Here is a 17,026-nt window from a genome sequence, read left to right as displayed (position 1 = left end):
TAGTCCTGGAGTTGCCTGTGCTATTTTTTTACTGTGAAAGCACACACATTGGGCATGAGATTGACTCTCTGAAAACCCCTTTAAACTAAAGCATGAGAAACTCATTTATCCAGTTAATTTGGATTAAATATCAACTCAAATGTCAGCAGCGTATTAAATCAATACCCCACAACTGGAACTTTTCTCAATCATCCCCCCCTCCCCCAATTACAAACAAAAAATGACTACTGATTACAAACTCTATCAATAATAATAGGGCTGGCACAGTACCATGGTGCCTAGTACAAGGTCCAGGGTTCAATTCCTGACACAGCTTGCAAGGAGTTAGTACACTCTCACCGAGACTGTGTAGATTTCCTCCAGGTGCTCCAGTTTCTTCAGACATTCCAAAGATGTACAGGTTAGGGTTAGTAAGTTCTGAGTAAACTATACTGGTGCTGCGAAGTGTGGTAACATTTATATGCCTTCCCCTGTTCATCCTTGAACTGTGCATTTCACTGTAAGTTTCAACATACAGGTGACAACTAAAGCTAATGTTTACCTTTAAAAGTACCACTGGCATACTGAAGATGCAAAATTAAATATTTCTTAATTGTGCAATAAAACATAAATATATTTAACCTCGACTGTACTCACAAATGTTCTTCCTGTTGTGCAGGAGGTGGAAAGGTCCAATGTGCTCTGCAGCCATTTAAACAAATGGATACAGAAAGGAACATGAAAGTGTAATAAAACCTCTTAAGCAAACTGTGTTGTATTATCTACATACAATTGTTTGGAATGACAAATTAAAGGGTTTTAGTCCTGACACAGTCACTCTTCAACAACTGTGCAAATCTACTGAATTTGTGGCTTTGTTCACTGTTACACTACCACTTGCAAAGTCAAACATCACTTTGGCTTTTTATCAAAAGAAAAACATTTTTAATTGATCTGAAATCACATGACTGATTTTCCCCAAATGCAAAGAGTGTTTGTTAATGAAAGAATTATCTCCGTAGCTTTATGAAATACAGTACAGTGTTTGCTTATTTTATCTGCGGGTAAAAATTCAGAACACGTGCTGTTTTGTTGCCATCTGGATAGATAAAGAACGACAAAGATGGGCAACGAAAATCAGTTTCTCAGGAAACATTAAAGAGGATAGGGAATTGAAAATAACAGCTATCTTCCCTGACACAAACATACTATTATGAAATGAGAAATCATTTTAATCACCATTTCCGATTCCCTGTTTGTCCTTATGCTTGACATGATTAAGTTATTCACTTGGAAACAATTGTGAACCAGTTTTGAAGGTTATAACAATTAAGTATGGTATGGAAAACATTTAAACAGGACCTACCATCTGAGCATCAACTTAAAAGTAAGCAGTCTTTTTAAGTTTTGCATTTGTTTGTTGTAACTTTTTGTTTCACCCATTAGAATAATTTTTAGCCTTGTATTCATTCACTCTGAGGCACGAGTGCTCGCTATGTTTCGAAGTAGGTGAGCTGAGATCTCTCAGTTCCAAGGCAATGTGTGTTGTGACATCACAGGACGTGCAATCTCTGTGCTGACTGTTGCTTGTGTGCACACTTACAGAACTCACTTTGAAGCAAAGCCTGCTGACTTTAGATTCCACTTCTCACTGATCTGTCACTAATTTACATCTTTAAAAAAATTGAAGTAGTTAAATAACGTTCAAATCACAAAAACAATTCAGTTCTGTAATGACTACTTACTAGAGTACTACATCTATGAATCGGCACCACTTAAAAAGAAATACCAAAGGATGGCTGTGTTCGATCAAATACTTTTAAATGTACTGCCTTGCTTTTCATACAACGGTAGTACGTTGGAAAAAATCTCCTTCACTCCTGAATTTCTTGCTAGAGCTCAGTATCTACACACTTGATCACTGACCATATTATTACGGTAATCAAAAAGTGAATTAGAATGCTCAGCATGTGTTACTCTCCTAAAATACCTGAATGCTTACTCCCCAGCTGAAGTCATAAATAATAAACAGAAATAGTTCCTGACTGAATCAGCTAATTACTACCTGAAATCAAAATCAATTCTGGTACCTTACCTATGGCAAGGTAGTGACAAAGGGGGATAAATTATCAAACCTGAATCCAGAAGGCTGACCAAACATCCAGAGACCACTTAATCCTACTTCAGCAGCTCTGGAAGTTAAATTCAGTTAATCAAAGAAATTAGAATTAAATGAACCTGTCCCCAGTAACAAACAACACAAAACGATACATTGTGGTGAAAACCCAAATAGTTGACTCACGTCCTGGCATGCAGGGAATCTAGTCTGTGACTCCAGGTTGACAGCAGTGAGCTGACTGTTGCATGTCCTCAAAAATGTCCTAATAAGCCACTCAGACGCATCAAAACAACCATGTTACAGCAGCGATTCACAGCATCTCTTAAGGACAAATAGCAATAATCAAATTGGGAAAAAAAATCTTCAAGCTTCAACCGCGTATAAAATTAATCTTCAAGGGATCTGCAAGAAGTAATTTTCTAAAAGCAACAATATTTCACATTGTCAAATAAACTGGTTTGCTCGTTTTTGGTTCCATTTATAGAATTCATTTCAATTGGCTTGCTTAACATTAAGATGTTAGATTAACCCGAGGGCTAGTATATCTTTAGTAAAATTAAGTACATAAACATTTACCTAAGTAAGAATCACAAGTCAATTATGGGTGGTGCATAAAGGGGAAAAGAATTGGATTTTCTAAATTACTATTGTGTTTAACAACAGAATACCATGGATTAATGAACATAGAACGTAGAACAAATCAGACCCTTCAGCCCACATAGAACAGCACAGCACAGTACAGGCCATTCAGCCCGCAACTGCATGCTAACCTTTTAACCTACTCTAAGACCATCCTAATACGTCTCTCTCACATAGCCCTCCATTTTGCTTTCATTTAAGATTCTCTTAAATGTCCCTAATGTATCTGCCTCCACAACCAGCTTGCAGTGCATTGCATGCACTTACCACTGTCTAAAAAAGTACCTCTGACTTCTCCCCTGTACTTTCCTCCAATCACCTTAAAAATAACATCCTCTCATAAGTGCCATTACCACCCTGGGAAAAAGTACTGCAAGTCCATTCTATCAATTCCTCTTATCATCTCATACACCTCTATTAAGTCACTTCTCATCCAACTTCACTCCAGGGGGGGAATCTGCAGCTCGCTCAGCCTTTCTTCATAGGACATGTCTAATCCAGGCACCATTCTGGTAAATCTCCATTGCACCCTCTGTAAAGCTTTTACATCCTTGCTGAAACATGACCAGAAATGAACATCCTACTGAACGTGTGGTCTAACCAGAGTTTTATGGGACGGTAACATTACCTCGCAGCTCCTGAACTCAATCTCCGGCTAGTGGAGGGCAACACATCACGTGCCTTCGTTACCACCTTACCAACTTGCGTGACAACTTTGAAGGATCTATGAACGTGGACCAAAGTTGTGCCATACCAATTAAATTGGTAATCAAATGGCCAACTGCCAACAAAATGTCCATATCCTTCCATTTCCCTCACATTCATGTCTCTATCTAAACATATAGAACTTAGAACATCTACTTGCAAATAAGCCCATCACCCAAAACTTTGTCAAAAGCCTGTGTCCGAGAACCACTTCTCTCTCATCACGTAGGTTACTTCTTTGCATGTCTGAGGTACTTCATATTCCCATCACGGAGCAAGGAAAAGCAATATGTGTTTATTGTTAACAACAGAATTAGCGTTGGCCAGTCAAATCCAACACAATTCTGTGTATTGGTATTCCTTTAATTAGACATTCATAGAAAGAAGAATCAGGAAATTAATGATATTGACAGTAATAGATAGACAGGTATATACTTTATTGATCCCAAAGGAAATTACAAGTGCACGGATATAAGTATTAGAAAAGAAGTAGAAAGAAGAAAAAGTAAGCAACCACAGTCTAACAGGAGGGGGTCATCACTTCCCTGGTTATAGGTTCACTCATTATAGAGCCTAATGGCTGAGAGTAAGAATGACCTCATATAACGCTCCTTGGAGCAACACAGTTGTCTTAGGCTATTACTAAAAGTGCTCCTCTATTCAGCCAAGGTGGCATGCAGAGGGTGAGAAGCATTGTCCAGAATTGCCAGGATTTTCCACAGGGTCCTTTGTTCTACCAGTCTCCAGTTTGACTCCTACAACAGAGCCAGCTTTTCTAATCAGTTTAATGAGCCTTTTGACATCACCTGTGTTGATGCCATTGCCCCAACACACCATCTCATAGAAGATTGTACTGGTGAAAACAGGCTGGTGGAACATGTGAAGGAGAGGCTTGCATAATTGAAGGACCTCAGTCTCCTCAGGAAGTAGAGGTTACTCTGGCCATTTATGTACTCAGCTTCTGTGTTGGTGCTGCACTCAAGTCTGACATGCATGCATCCCAAGGCACTTGGGGGGGTCATCACCACATGCAAGTCTTCACCATCAATAGTAACAGGGAGCAGTGCAGGCTTAGTCTTCCTAAAGTCCATCACCATCTCCTTTGTCTTACAGATGTTGAGCTGCAGATGGTTCAGCTTGCAGCATTTGGCAAAGTCCTCCACCAGTATTCATGCTCCCATCCTCCCTTTATATACCCAGCAATCGATGAGTCATCAGACAATCTCCGCAGATGACATGACTCAGTGATGTATCTAAAGTCTGAGTTATACAGGGTAAACAGGAAGGGAGCCAATACAATTCCCTGTGGAACCCCAGTGCTGTCTATCACCATGCCTGACACACAGCTCTGAAGCCACAGAAACTGTGGTCTGCCAGTCAAGTAGTCCATTATCCAGGATGCAATGGAAGTACTAATTTGCATTGAACAGAACTTTTCCCCCACAATGAGGGCTTTATGGTATTGTAGCCACTGGAAAAATCAAAAAACATGATCATCACAGTGCTGCCCTGCTTATCAAAATGGGAGCAGGCTCTGTTCGGCAGGTAGATGACAGCATCATCAACTCCAATGTGCTCCTGCAGGCAAACTGCATGGAATCAAGGGCTGATCTGACCAAGGGTCAGAGATGAGCCAGGACCAGCCTCTCTAGGGTCTTCAAGATGTGTGAGGTCAGGGCCATTGGACAGTAGTCATTCAAGACTTTCAGTCAGCCCTTCGTGGGTACTGGGACCACACAGTCGGGACCCTTCCCAGGCTGAGACTCAGATTGAAAATGTGCTGGAGAACTCCACACAGCTGCTCAGCACTCTACCTCAGGACCTTGGGGTTCACACCATCCAGTCCCAATGCTTCACCGTTTCTGAGTTTCCCCAGAGCCATTCTCTCCTGCTTAGTAATAATCTGCCGTAAAATAAAAACAGCGGTAGTATCAGAATTCCAAAGGTAAAACTGTCAAAAAAAATTCTACGACAAAATGAAGAGACTGCATTGTTTATCAAAGAAACTGTCTTTGCTTTCTTTGTATCAGCTCAACTACGCTCCGGCCTATGAAGCTGGAAATGGGATTTTAATCTGTCCATTCTTTGAACAGCTTTCACTGCCTTGCAATTGTTCTGGACTGTCCTTTCTTATAAATACTATAAGCATCATCAATTGCCTTAACTTATCTTTCTGATTCAATTTGAATATTCAGACAGACAGACATACTTTATTGATCCCAAGGGAAATTGGGTGAGGGAAATTCAAATGTGCACCAAAACAAAGATAGTTCCCCAGAGTGGTGCTCCAAAGGCAATCATGGTTAGATTAAAAGTAAACTATTTTTAATCACTGGTTGAGTCCTTTACCATATTATATATGCACTGAAGTCCAGCTTCACTTGTGTGAGAACTTAAACTTAAGTGGAAAAGCAAATCTTTCAAGCAGAAATGGATTGATATATTGAGTAGAACATTTCACAGAACAATATATCAAAACAGTGACAATACTTAAAAACTATTCCAGAGACATTCTTTTTCTGAAAGACAACCTTCTACGACCACTGGATCACTGTTTAATAATCTGCACTCGCCAGCATATACAGAACTTTATACTCCTGAGGGCGCTGCATCTATATAGGTGCTCCAGGATATAGCGCATCTATATTTTCTGCTCCAGGGAGAAAAGTTCATTTGCCTCACAAAAAAAACTCTAACTCTGAACTCAAAAGCAACTTGAAAGGTACAAATGTTCAATAAAAAGTCTAAATTGGCTGTTGGAGGTGGGAAAGTACAGTCTAGCAAATGCCATTACAGGAGCTCTCACAACTACTTGACTTGACAGCCAGGCCACACTCACAACACATGTAAGTCTTTATTAAAACTAATTTCCTCCAATGCATTCTTTGTTGTTCATTTTGAAGGAATTACCGGCCCTAATTCAGGATTATTCACACCGTGACTATTATTCTTTAAATGAATGATATAAAAACACTAGCATTTTTAAAAAGTGATCTCCAATTAAAAGCTAGCTCATCACAAGCAAGGCTGTAAGCCATAATATTCATTTCCTCAGGGTGCCCAGAAAGTCTAATGTGTACAAGTATGTTTCTAAAAGGTGAAATAAAAACAGAAAATCCTGTAAATACATATCAGATCAGGCAGTATCTGTGGGAAAAGGAAAAGACAAAACATTTTTGTGCCACTGTCTCTAAGGAGTTTGTACATTCCCCGTGTCTTGGATTTGCAGCATTTGCAGATTTTCTCTTGTTTATGCCTGCCTTTTCGTTGACTATGTGGAACAGTCCATGTTTCAAGCCTTCTGGGGTAATGCTCCCCAATTCTTTCTGTGCTACATTTACATCTGCATTGGCGCTGCTTCATACACCCATGCTGAGCTCGTCTGCAGCAGGATCCCAGTAACCTCTTTCCTCACTCTCTACGGTAGTTGGGGGTCACATCTCACCTTAGGGTTCATCCAGTATTATTCCTGCTGAGGCATTTAAAATACTCTCCTTTTTACGTCAACATGCTCAAAAGATATCTCTCTCCTCCTCCTGCATTGATATCTCCAACTACAGTGTCTTAAATCCTAAATTAACACAAATACAGGTAGTCCCCAAGTTACAAATGTCTGACTTATGGACAACTTGTACTTACGAACCAAGGAAGGAGAACGCCGTCCGCCATTTTAAGTCGGATCGCGATGCCGTCCGCCATTTTAAGTCGTTGCCATTGACATTACGTTGGGTGTTTAACTTTGTATTTGGCTTAAACTTTTCTTAGTAAGGTTCACCCTGGCCCCACCCCCCTCCCCCCGTTCCGGTCGGCTGGTGGCGCAGTGAGATCAGTGAGTTCGATCCAGTGACAGACCGCTCCCGTGCCGGGTTGATGTCAATCCAGTGACTCCCGTACTATCCTTGCCGGGTTGATGTCAAGCTCGCAACTTGACCTCATAAAAAAAACACTGCCGCCTCCAGTTTAAATACCCACGCAGAACATTGTGAAAGATCAAATACCCAAACCCAGCACAGCCCCCACTTGTCCCATTTAGCCTGTCTCAGTGCGGTGGTCCTTAGGACCCAGCGGAGCTCGGGACCCGCCACCCGCAGTGTTTCAGTTCCATTGACGGGAAGTGATCGCGATTGAAAATAAAGTGGAAATAATAAAGCATTTGGAAAGAGGTGAAACACCATCCATCATTGGAAAAGCGTTAGGCTATAGTCGGTCAACGATTGGAACAATTTTAAAAGATAATGGATAAAGTGAGAATAATGGAGCTTGTGAAACGCCCTGCCCCTATGAAAGCTACAATTATTACTAAGCAACGCAGTGGTTTAATTATTGGAATACATACATTTCTTAAGTGTTTTATATGCATGGAAAGGTAAAATATATACTGTATACTAAGACAAACTGATGAACTGACGCTAAATAATACCGGATGTACTTGTTCTGACTTACTTTCAAATCCGACTTAAAGACGGACTCAAGAACGGAACTTGTACGTAACCCAGGGACTGCCTGTATTCAATTAAGACTTCTCCCATGTCCTCTTCTGCCATTGAAAGATTACCACTCAAGCACTAATTTTTCTGATTTGAGAAGTTTTGATCATACTTCCACAGAAAGGATTTTGTAGATGGTTTGTTTGCAATCAGAGTTATTTAAATAGAAATTAAAACTACCTTTAAATAAGACACCTTACAGTTACCCTTCTCTCACTAATTTTGTTTTGGTCCATTGATTGATAGAGTTAACATGCAGGTATGAAGTCATGTAGGGAAGGCACAATATGCAGGTCAGATCAAAAGGTGGTACTGTTCTTACAGATCTAGTTTGGACACACCTGAACAGGAGGAGCTTATGACACGAGATTTAACCACAGTACAGAAACTCAAGCATAAATCAAAAGAAGACCCAAAAATAACTAGATTATTAATGACTCAGTGCCCCAGAAAAAAACACTATCAGTGAAAACCTAGCACAAGCAGGAGGCATTCACTGACTTTATTCTAGCGGCGAAATCTGATCCATGTCAAATAGTTGAGGTCATTCTTTTGGCTACATTTTGCAGCTTTCAGACTTTGGAAGTGTTTCAAAATGGCTTTGTGATAAAGTATTTTTACGTGTAACCTTGAGCTCAGAAGTACAGGAACTGAAAATAGTACTGCATTCAATCAGAGGTTACAACATTGTAGCAGATATACAAGTCACTAAGAAACCATTTGTTAATCACCACTCAGTCATGGGATAATGTTGCAGCACTGAATTAAAATTTGTAATCACACTGTTTAAAGAGGGATCACTGTATCTCTCAAGATCCCTTTCAAAAAAAAGAGAACTATGGTGAGGGCATTGGGAAAGGGCTTCAGAAAGGTCCGCTTCCAATTTTGTTCCATGATTAACCACAACATAATTGATTATCTGTTCCACAGGCGAAAGGCCACATAAGTTACATAAACGGTGCTTCAGGCTGAACCCAGCTCGAACAAATAGAAAACCAGAACACAAAAACCATGTCTTTCTCACTGGGGATCTGTTTGGTCCCGCAGGCATATACTGCTCCTTAACGTGCATTATGTTTCAGTATGTTGACCAAACAATGCTTTCATTTATCCACATTCAACTTTAAAGACCAAGGCCCATTAGTTCCCTGGACTCCAAACCACTATTTAAGAAAACAGTGACATTCTAATGACCAGTTGAGAAATGTGAACTTTAATACTGGCACATGGCCAACAAACATGTTTGCTTCTCTCTAGCTGCGCTCACCTTTCCAACCATGTGACAAATTCACTCCAAGGCCCCCACATATAGCACTTCACAGTTTGTAGTAGGAGCACGCTTAGCCAACTATACCTAGAGTTTGCCGGCCAATTAAAAGAATAAAGTAACAGTGCTATTAGGTGCTTTTTAAATGTTTTCCATTCCAGTGACTGGAGCCCCAATCATTTATTCTAGAATTACCATGAGAAACAACAATGACATGAAGAGTTACTTACCAGCTCATAGTTGACTGGTGGCAAGCATGGTGTAACTACCTGTAAAGAGAACCAAACCAGATTTAATTTCAATGTTAAGCTAACAAAATAACACATTCAAAAAATACCATTTTAAAAAAATACGAGCACCTCAAAAATGGAAAGAAAAAGATAATGCTCCTGCCTTTTTTTTTTAAAAAAGGCAAAATATTAACCAGTTTGCTGCAGCACACTCTTGAAGGAACACCACCCACTTCTTGATAAAGTCATTGTGCAACTAAGCCAGAGCAAACTAACACACCCAACGGGGAGAACCCAACCATCCCATTGGTACACTCCGGTACATCCAGCAAATTCTTATTCCACACATCGCATGAATTTGAACCTTTAGCAACTAATCTTGGTCAATGTTTCCTTCAAGAAGAAAAATACTGCTCTAAATGCTTAATAACTGCAACTGACTCAGTGTTCTGAAATGACCCAGGAACATTATAGATCTTTACACTTCCCATAAGATGATATTCCTGCATCAAACAAAATGCTTTTAGTATTTTTGAAAAGTTATTATTAAACACATTCTTTTTCTTGTCCCTAATTTGGGCCACGATAACAGAAGATTAGGAAAGGTGAATATTTATTGCCAAGAGACCCTCTATTGGTTGAGGTCAACTATGGATCCTAGTCATCTATGTGATATGCAAGTCAGTACACAAGCCAGAGCAGTACGATATGGAGAGCAAGCTGTTACTCATGCAGCAGGCTCTCCCTCTGCACGTAGCTGATGAATCCAAACGAATGGCAGACAGCAATAAAGTTTGGCAGTAGCGCCGTCACAGGAGTTGCCAGTCAGCATTGAACTCAATATAGCACTGCCTTAGGCACTCCAGCTCTGGATTTTTCCTCAAGATTTATTCCCGAAACCTTCTCCATGAGTGGGTAAAGCCACTAGGCAGTGGAGGTTTGAGAGCAGAGTCTTCCTTCTCCTAGATAAGCTGCCAGTCACAGCTGACTATCTGCTCAAAGCACCTGGTTTTAAGGTGCCAATAACACACCTTTGCCCCTTTTCCTGTCAGTAGAAAAGATTCTGCTGGGCTTAGTAGCTAAGCTACCCAAGAAGGCCAGGAACTGAACCTGATTGTCAGAGACTATTTGAGATGCTCACTCCATTAGGAGCATTTGATAGCTGGTGGAAGATTATCACCAATACCTCCTGAACCTTATTGACTTGATGATAGTTGCATCATGATGCATACAGTTTCTGGATAGTTATTGAAAAAAAATAAATGGTACCACTGAAGGACAATAAGTGGAGCTGCTACCTCAGTTCCAGTGATGGGGGCTCAGTCCCAACATTGAGAGTTGTCTATGTGGAGTTTGCTTTCTCCCCCTAGTACTCCGCTTTCCTCTCACATCCAAAAGGTGTGCAGGTCAGTAGTTTAAACAGCTGCCAGTGTGTTGGTGAGTGGTGGAATCTCAGGGGAACTGAAGGGTAGGCGAGGAGAATAAAACAGAGATGTGTTGCCATCGTGCAAGTGGTAGTCAAGGATCGGTGTGGGCCTGAGGGCCTGTTTCTATTCTCTATGCCCGTCATCCATCTTATAGTATTGCATGAAGCTGTCAGTATTATCTCACAAATGGGGCGTTGGAAAAGTTGCACGTTGGTCACCATGTGCTGCTATGTGGAAATTGTGACTCTATCATTGCAGATTACAAAATGAGAAGGCTGGTACCAAAATTACCACTGTTCACTTTAAAGAAGATGACATTAAATATTGCACAATATCAAATATTATATTATCATTGAATTTTTGGCCACAGTAAAGACATTTAAACTCACATTGTCCAGTTGTTAGTACAGTACCAGAGCCACTGTACAGTAGTTTTGTTGGACTGCTAACAATGTTGTACAACAGTAGTGTGTGAGCTTCTAAGGTGACTGAAATTCAATCACGTGGGTCAGATGGATGTTTCATAATTAGGTATATAATTTGATTGATAGTAACTCTAAATCACTCACATCTTCAGAAATACATGGCCAAAAACAGCTCTTAAGCCTTCGCATATAATCCAGCCTGGTCCCAGTATATGTGGTAATTGTTAAGAGTGATTAATGTTGGTCTTCTCCGTCCCTTCATGTAGACATTTAATCTTGACCATAACCTTCTGAGCTCATGACATAACATGCACTTTAGTCAGCTCAGTTTGCCTGCGCATTTATCAAAGCTCAGAGTGCCATTGAGCTGAATATGCATCGACTCTTATCAGCAGCTGTCATAGTTAACATGGAAATACATCCAACCTCCAGAGTGAATATTTACAGCTCCGCAGACTGAAAAAAAGTAGCAACTGACATGCCAACATTTAAATAAAGACACAGGAAGTGTTCTTCCACTGGTGGAGGAATCACTTTTGAGTATGTATTCTTAACTTGTTCTAGCCACAGTAAAATACTCAAAACATAGACAGAGCATGATGTGACCCAATCATTGCTTCTCCCACCCCTCCACATATTCAGGAACTACTGTACATATTACCAGCAAGATTATTGCCCAACCCTAACTCCCCTTAACAGATAGATATTGATCCCAAAGGAAATTACAGTGTCACAGTAGCATTACAAGTGCACAAATATAAATATTAGAAGAGAAGTGGAAAGAATAAAAAAATAAGTTACCGCAAACAGTCTAAAAGGAGGGCGGGTCACCACTTCCCCAACTGTAAGTTGACTCATTATAGAGACAAAAGGCCGAGGGTAAGAGTGACCTCATATAGTGCTCTTTGGAATGCAAGAGTTCCCAACCTGGGGTCCACAGATCTCTCAGTTAATGTAGGGGCCCAGGGCATAAAAAAGGTTGGGAACCACAGCCTAAAGGAGAAGAGTGAGCTGCCTTCATGAACAACTGTAGCCCTTCTGATGAAGGTACTCCCACACTGCCTTTTGCACATATTTCACTGTTAAACTTATAATATGAATATTAAAGCAATCATTGCTGTCCAAAGGCACTTTATTGACTATTAAGCTACAGAATATACCATTAAACTAAAGGCATGATATAAATCCAGGATTCAAAGTCAGCTTTATTGTCATATGCACAAATACATGGTTTTTTTCATCTAAAGACACAATACAGCAACAGCACCCCACCCCCCCCCCCGCCGGCCCACCCAGCCCATACTGCCCTATTACACCCAAGTGATCGATTACCTCTGCTAGACCATATGTCTTTGGACTTTGGGAGGAAACTGGAGCACTGGAGGAAACCCACACTGTCAAGTGGAGAGCATACAAACTCCTGACAGACAGCAGTGGGAAGTGAATCTGGGTCGCTGGTGCTATTTGTACGGGTGCAATGAACAATTCGCTTGCAACAACATTACATTTCCATAACATTAGAGACATCACATTCATATGAAAAATGTAAATCAAAAATTTTTTACAAGATGAAACATCATTAAAACAGATAAAAGTTAATTTAATGCAAAGTATTGCTATACTAAGAAAGTTATTAGATGGCTCAAAAATCCTATTGTTGAAAGGAAGTAGCTGTTCTTGAACCTGGTGTTGCGTAAATTTAGATTTCTGTACCTCCTGCAAGATGACGGCTGCTAGAAAATGGTATGGCCTGGGTGGTGGGGATGTTGCCTTCTTGAGGCAGCACCCATGTAGATATTACCTATGGTAAGGTGGAATGTGCCGTAATGTCGGGGTTGAGTCCACTATTCACTGACCACATTGGTGCTGCTTCAGTTAATCAACTTTGCGTCAAACTTCTACCCTGCTCTTAAATTCACTTGGTCCATTTCCGACACCTCCTCCCCTTTCATGATCGCTCTGTCTCCATCTCTGGAGACAAACTGTCAATCAGTATCTTTTACAAACCTACTGATTCCCATGGTTATCTTGATTATACCTCTTCCCACCTTGACTCCTGTAAAAATGCTATTCCCTCTTCTCAGGCCCTTCGTCTCTGCCACATCTATTCCCAGAATACAGCTTTCATTTTCAGGACATCAGAGTCATCCTCCCTCAAAGAATGCTGTTTCCTCTCCTCTACCATTGATGCTGCCGTCACCTGTATCTCCTCCATCTCCCAAACATCCTTCTTCTTCAGTTGTCCATCGAAATCCGATGACAACGTCCACTCCTTTAACGGTGAGATCTTTGATGACTATAGAGTCCTATGCTGGACCCACAAGTTCTATTGCAGGTGGGACATGTATATGTGGTAGTGGTGGGTAGTTCCTCTTGTCCCTACCTACCATCCTGTGAGCCTCGGCATCCAACACATCATTCTCCGCAACTTCTGCCATCTTCAACAGGATCTTTCCACCAATCTTATCTTTACCTCTCCCCCCCCCCCACCGCTTTCCACAGGGATCACTCCTTCCATGATTCCCTTTTCCATTTGGCTTTCCTCCAAATCTCCATCCCAGCACTTTTCCCTGCAAGTGGTCAAAGTGTTACACCTGGCCACTCACACCCTCCCTTACCTCCATTCAGGGCCCCAAACAGTTCTTCCAGGTGAGGAAACACTTCACCTGTGAATCTGCTGGGGTTGTCTATTGTTTCTGGTGCTCCCAATGTGGCCTCCTCTACATTGCTGAGAATCGTCATCAATTGGGGGGCCGCTTTGCCAAGCATCTCTGCTTCATCCACCAAAAGTAGAACTTACCGGTGGCCAAACATTTGAATTCCCATTCCCAGTCCGACATGTTCGTTCATGGCCTCCTCTTGTGCCACGATGAGGTCACATTCAGGGTGGAGGAGCAACACGTTATATTCCATCTGGGTAGCCTCCAACCCAATGGCACGAACATCAATTTCTGCTTCCCGTAAAAAAAATAACCCTCCCCCTCTCCTCTTCTTTTATTTCCCACTCCTCACCTGCACAATATCTCCTCTTTCCCCTTCTCATATGGTCTACTCTCCTTTCCTATTAAAATTCCTTCCTTTCCAGTCCTTTTATCTTTGCTACCTCCTGGCTTCACCTATAGCCTAGCTATTCTCCTTCCCCTCTCCCTATCTTTTTATTCTGGCGTTTTCCCCCTTCCTTTCCTATCCTGAAAAAGGGTCACGACCCGAAACATCAACTATTTATTCAAATTCATCGATGCTGCCTGACCTGCTGAATTCCCCCAGCATTTTGTGTGAGTTGCTTTGGATTTCCAGCATCTGCAGAATTTCTCGTGTTTATGACTCCACCATTGTCTGTAGCCCATTACATTTCTCTGCATTCAAATCGTTGTACCAAACCATAATGTAAATAGCCAGGATACGTTCAACAGTACATCCACAGCAGTCTGTTAGAGTGCTCAGGAATACAGTAAGAATCCATTAATCCAGCATTCCTGGGATTTTAGTGGTGCAAAAGCGGAAATTATACAAAGTTATTCCTATTAATACTTCAATACAGCTTGATTTCACTTATTTTGAGATGTCAGATTGTGGTAAAATAAATTTTCCAAAAAACTTTGAGTTTAAAGGGAGCAGGGGAACTAAGGATCTGGCGGGCCAGAGGTTAAACCATAAATATCTCTTAGTGATAGGACTGTGGATTATTGGAACCTAACTGCATATAAGGCACAAGTCATTTCTGTGCAGCAAGCTCTCTTCAACTAAAAAAAAGACAATCCACTTCCACTTTGTGATATTGTTTATGATACAAATGCTGGACAAGAAAACAAATAAGCACTTCTTCAATGTACAAGTTCATACTTTCAGCTCCAACTTTCAGGATCAAAATTTGGTCATGTAAGTGTAATTGGGTGGCAAAGTCTCATGAGGCCTGAAGGGCCTGTTACAGTCTTGTGTGACACCCTGGGAAAGGTCTCACTGCTAACGTAATGGTCTTTCGCTAGAAGCAGTGCTTGGATTATGGGTAGAGGTAATTAATGGGTGCTTTGGAATGTGAGCTGGGTCCTTTGTTCACCTGGAGAGATTCAACCCGGTCGGCAGGACAGTGATTCGATGCAGCTAGGTGCTGAGATCGGCTGAGGATCAGTGAATGTGAATTTTGGGAAGAGTTGAACTTCAACTTGTGCACATTTGACTGTTTAATTATAATGGGGCCTATTTGTTTTTTTCTTTATACTGAGAAAAAAACAAATTTCTTGGCACTGAGTTGAAACCGGGCAGCAAATTACACAGCATCCACACGAATCGGGATTTGGGGTGGGAGAGCCGTCTCAATCTCACGGGTTTGGCAGGACTGGAGTGTGTATTCCCTAGGCTTACACAGCCAAGGAAACCAGCGGGGTTTCAAAATAAAATATATATATAAACCTGCTGTCTCTACAAAACCAGACATGAATCAACAGAAATGATGGAGTCATCTCTAAAATTGGTGTCTGCCCCTGACCTCATTACTCAAAGCTGAGCTCATTAGTATATTAGTATATATGTTTAAAAAGATCTGCCAAAAATATAACTTCTACGTGCCTGCAATGAAAGCTTGCATCTCAAGTACAGCTCTTTTGCATTTGTTTATGCAGGAGCAGACTAATCCAAATGGAGGAACATTTTTAGCTATTAAGACTCAGTCTTCTCCTAGAAAACAATGGCATAATAACCTCAATAGGTAATAGGTACATTTAATGTCAGAGAAATATATACAATACCCATCCTGAAATTCTTTTTCTTCACAAATCAGCCATGAGTATCAAGAATCAACTCAATATATACAGTATATTTTAACTAAAAAATCCTGTCCATTGGCACTCTACTTAGTCCAAAATTCATAAATTGAAAAATATCTGGAAAGATTGGGGAGCATTAAAGTAGCAACCTCAACTACATTTGTCACACTATTGAGCATTTATGACAGGAGGATTCAATTAGTAAGTTTCAGGCTTTAAAAAAAATTATTTACACATAAAACGTCCCAACTGCCCAACCGAAAGAGGAGAAACATGAAATGTTTGAATCCAAGGGTACTGTTATGTATAATTCAATTGGGTAGAGTTGGGAAACATACAAGAAATAGTCCTTCAGTGAGGTTTTTAAACACAGTTAAGGAAGACCGTAGAAAAGATAAAATGAAAATTAGGAGGAACACAGCATGTTGGCATTTCCATAAACAAGTCCTCCAACAAAGTGATCAAGTGTTATTTTATTATCCTACTTCCAGCATCCAACAAATAGATCCATTGCTGTGTGGAGGTGGAGGATTAAGCAATAACGTTGGCCCACAGCAAGAAAGGAAAAAGATCAATGGACAGAGTTCCCTTTGCGCTCTTTCAAAATAATGAAAGGTCATTAACTTTAAAAAATACATTTCTTTAATGTTGCCCAATAGGTTGAAGATTTCCTGCCATACTGCTTTGCCTTATGTTATTTATTTCAAGTCAACTCAGCATGAACTAAACTGGAATGGAAGCAAATTATCCTCAATCCAGAGGAATTGCCCAAGTATAGGAACATGTTGTCCATTTTGGACTAAAACATCAGAAAGCCAAGGAGAGTGTGAATTTGGGAAAAAATCATTCATGGAGTGGGATTGTTCTCACCAGATATGCAAATTTTAAGAAATAATTTTTTAAAACATGTCTTTTAAACAAGTTGCACAGTTCCTTTATTAAATTTAATGATCTAGATCACTTCCCGAACATGGGAGAGAACTTC

General features: G+C 40.6%; 1 protein-coding gene across 9 annotated transcripts in view; it reads right to left on the bottom strand.

Annotated features, from left to right (window-relative positions):
* LOC140732139 (tensin-3-like) overlaps positions 1-17,026 on the bottom strand; it is a 434,552-nt gene that overhangs the window by 213,788 nt on the left and 203,738 nt on the right. For all 9 annotated transcript variants that reach the window (XR_012099994.1, XM_073054363.1, XM_073054356.1 and 6 more), the window contains one exon: positions 9,427-9,465. Coding sequence is in view for 8 of the 9 variants with exons in the window: in XM_073054363.1 (XP_072910464.1) it covers positions 9,427-9,465 (39 nt within the window). In the remaining variant the exon portion in view is untranslated. The remainder of the gene's footprint in view (positions 1-9,426; positions 9,466-17,026) is intronic.

This window comes from Hemitrygon akajei, chromosome 8, assembly GCF_048418815.1.
Source record: "Hemitrygon akajei chromosome 8, sHemAka1.3, whole genome shotgun sequence".
NCBI classification, from domain to species: domain Eukaryota; kingdom Metazoa; phylum Chordata; class Chondrichthyes; order Myliobatiformes; family Dasyatidae; genus Hemitrygon; species Hemitrygon akajei.
Note: the sequence above shows the minus strand (reverse complement) of the source record. Positions and strands in the feature narration are given on the sequence as shown.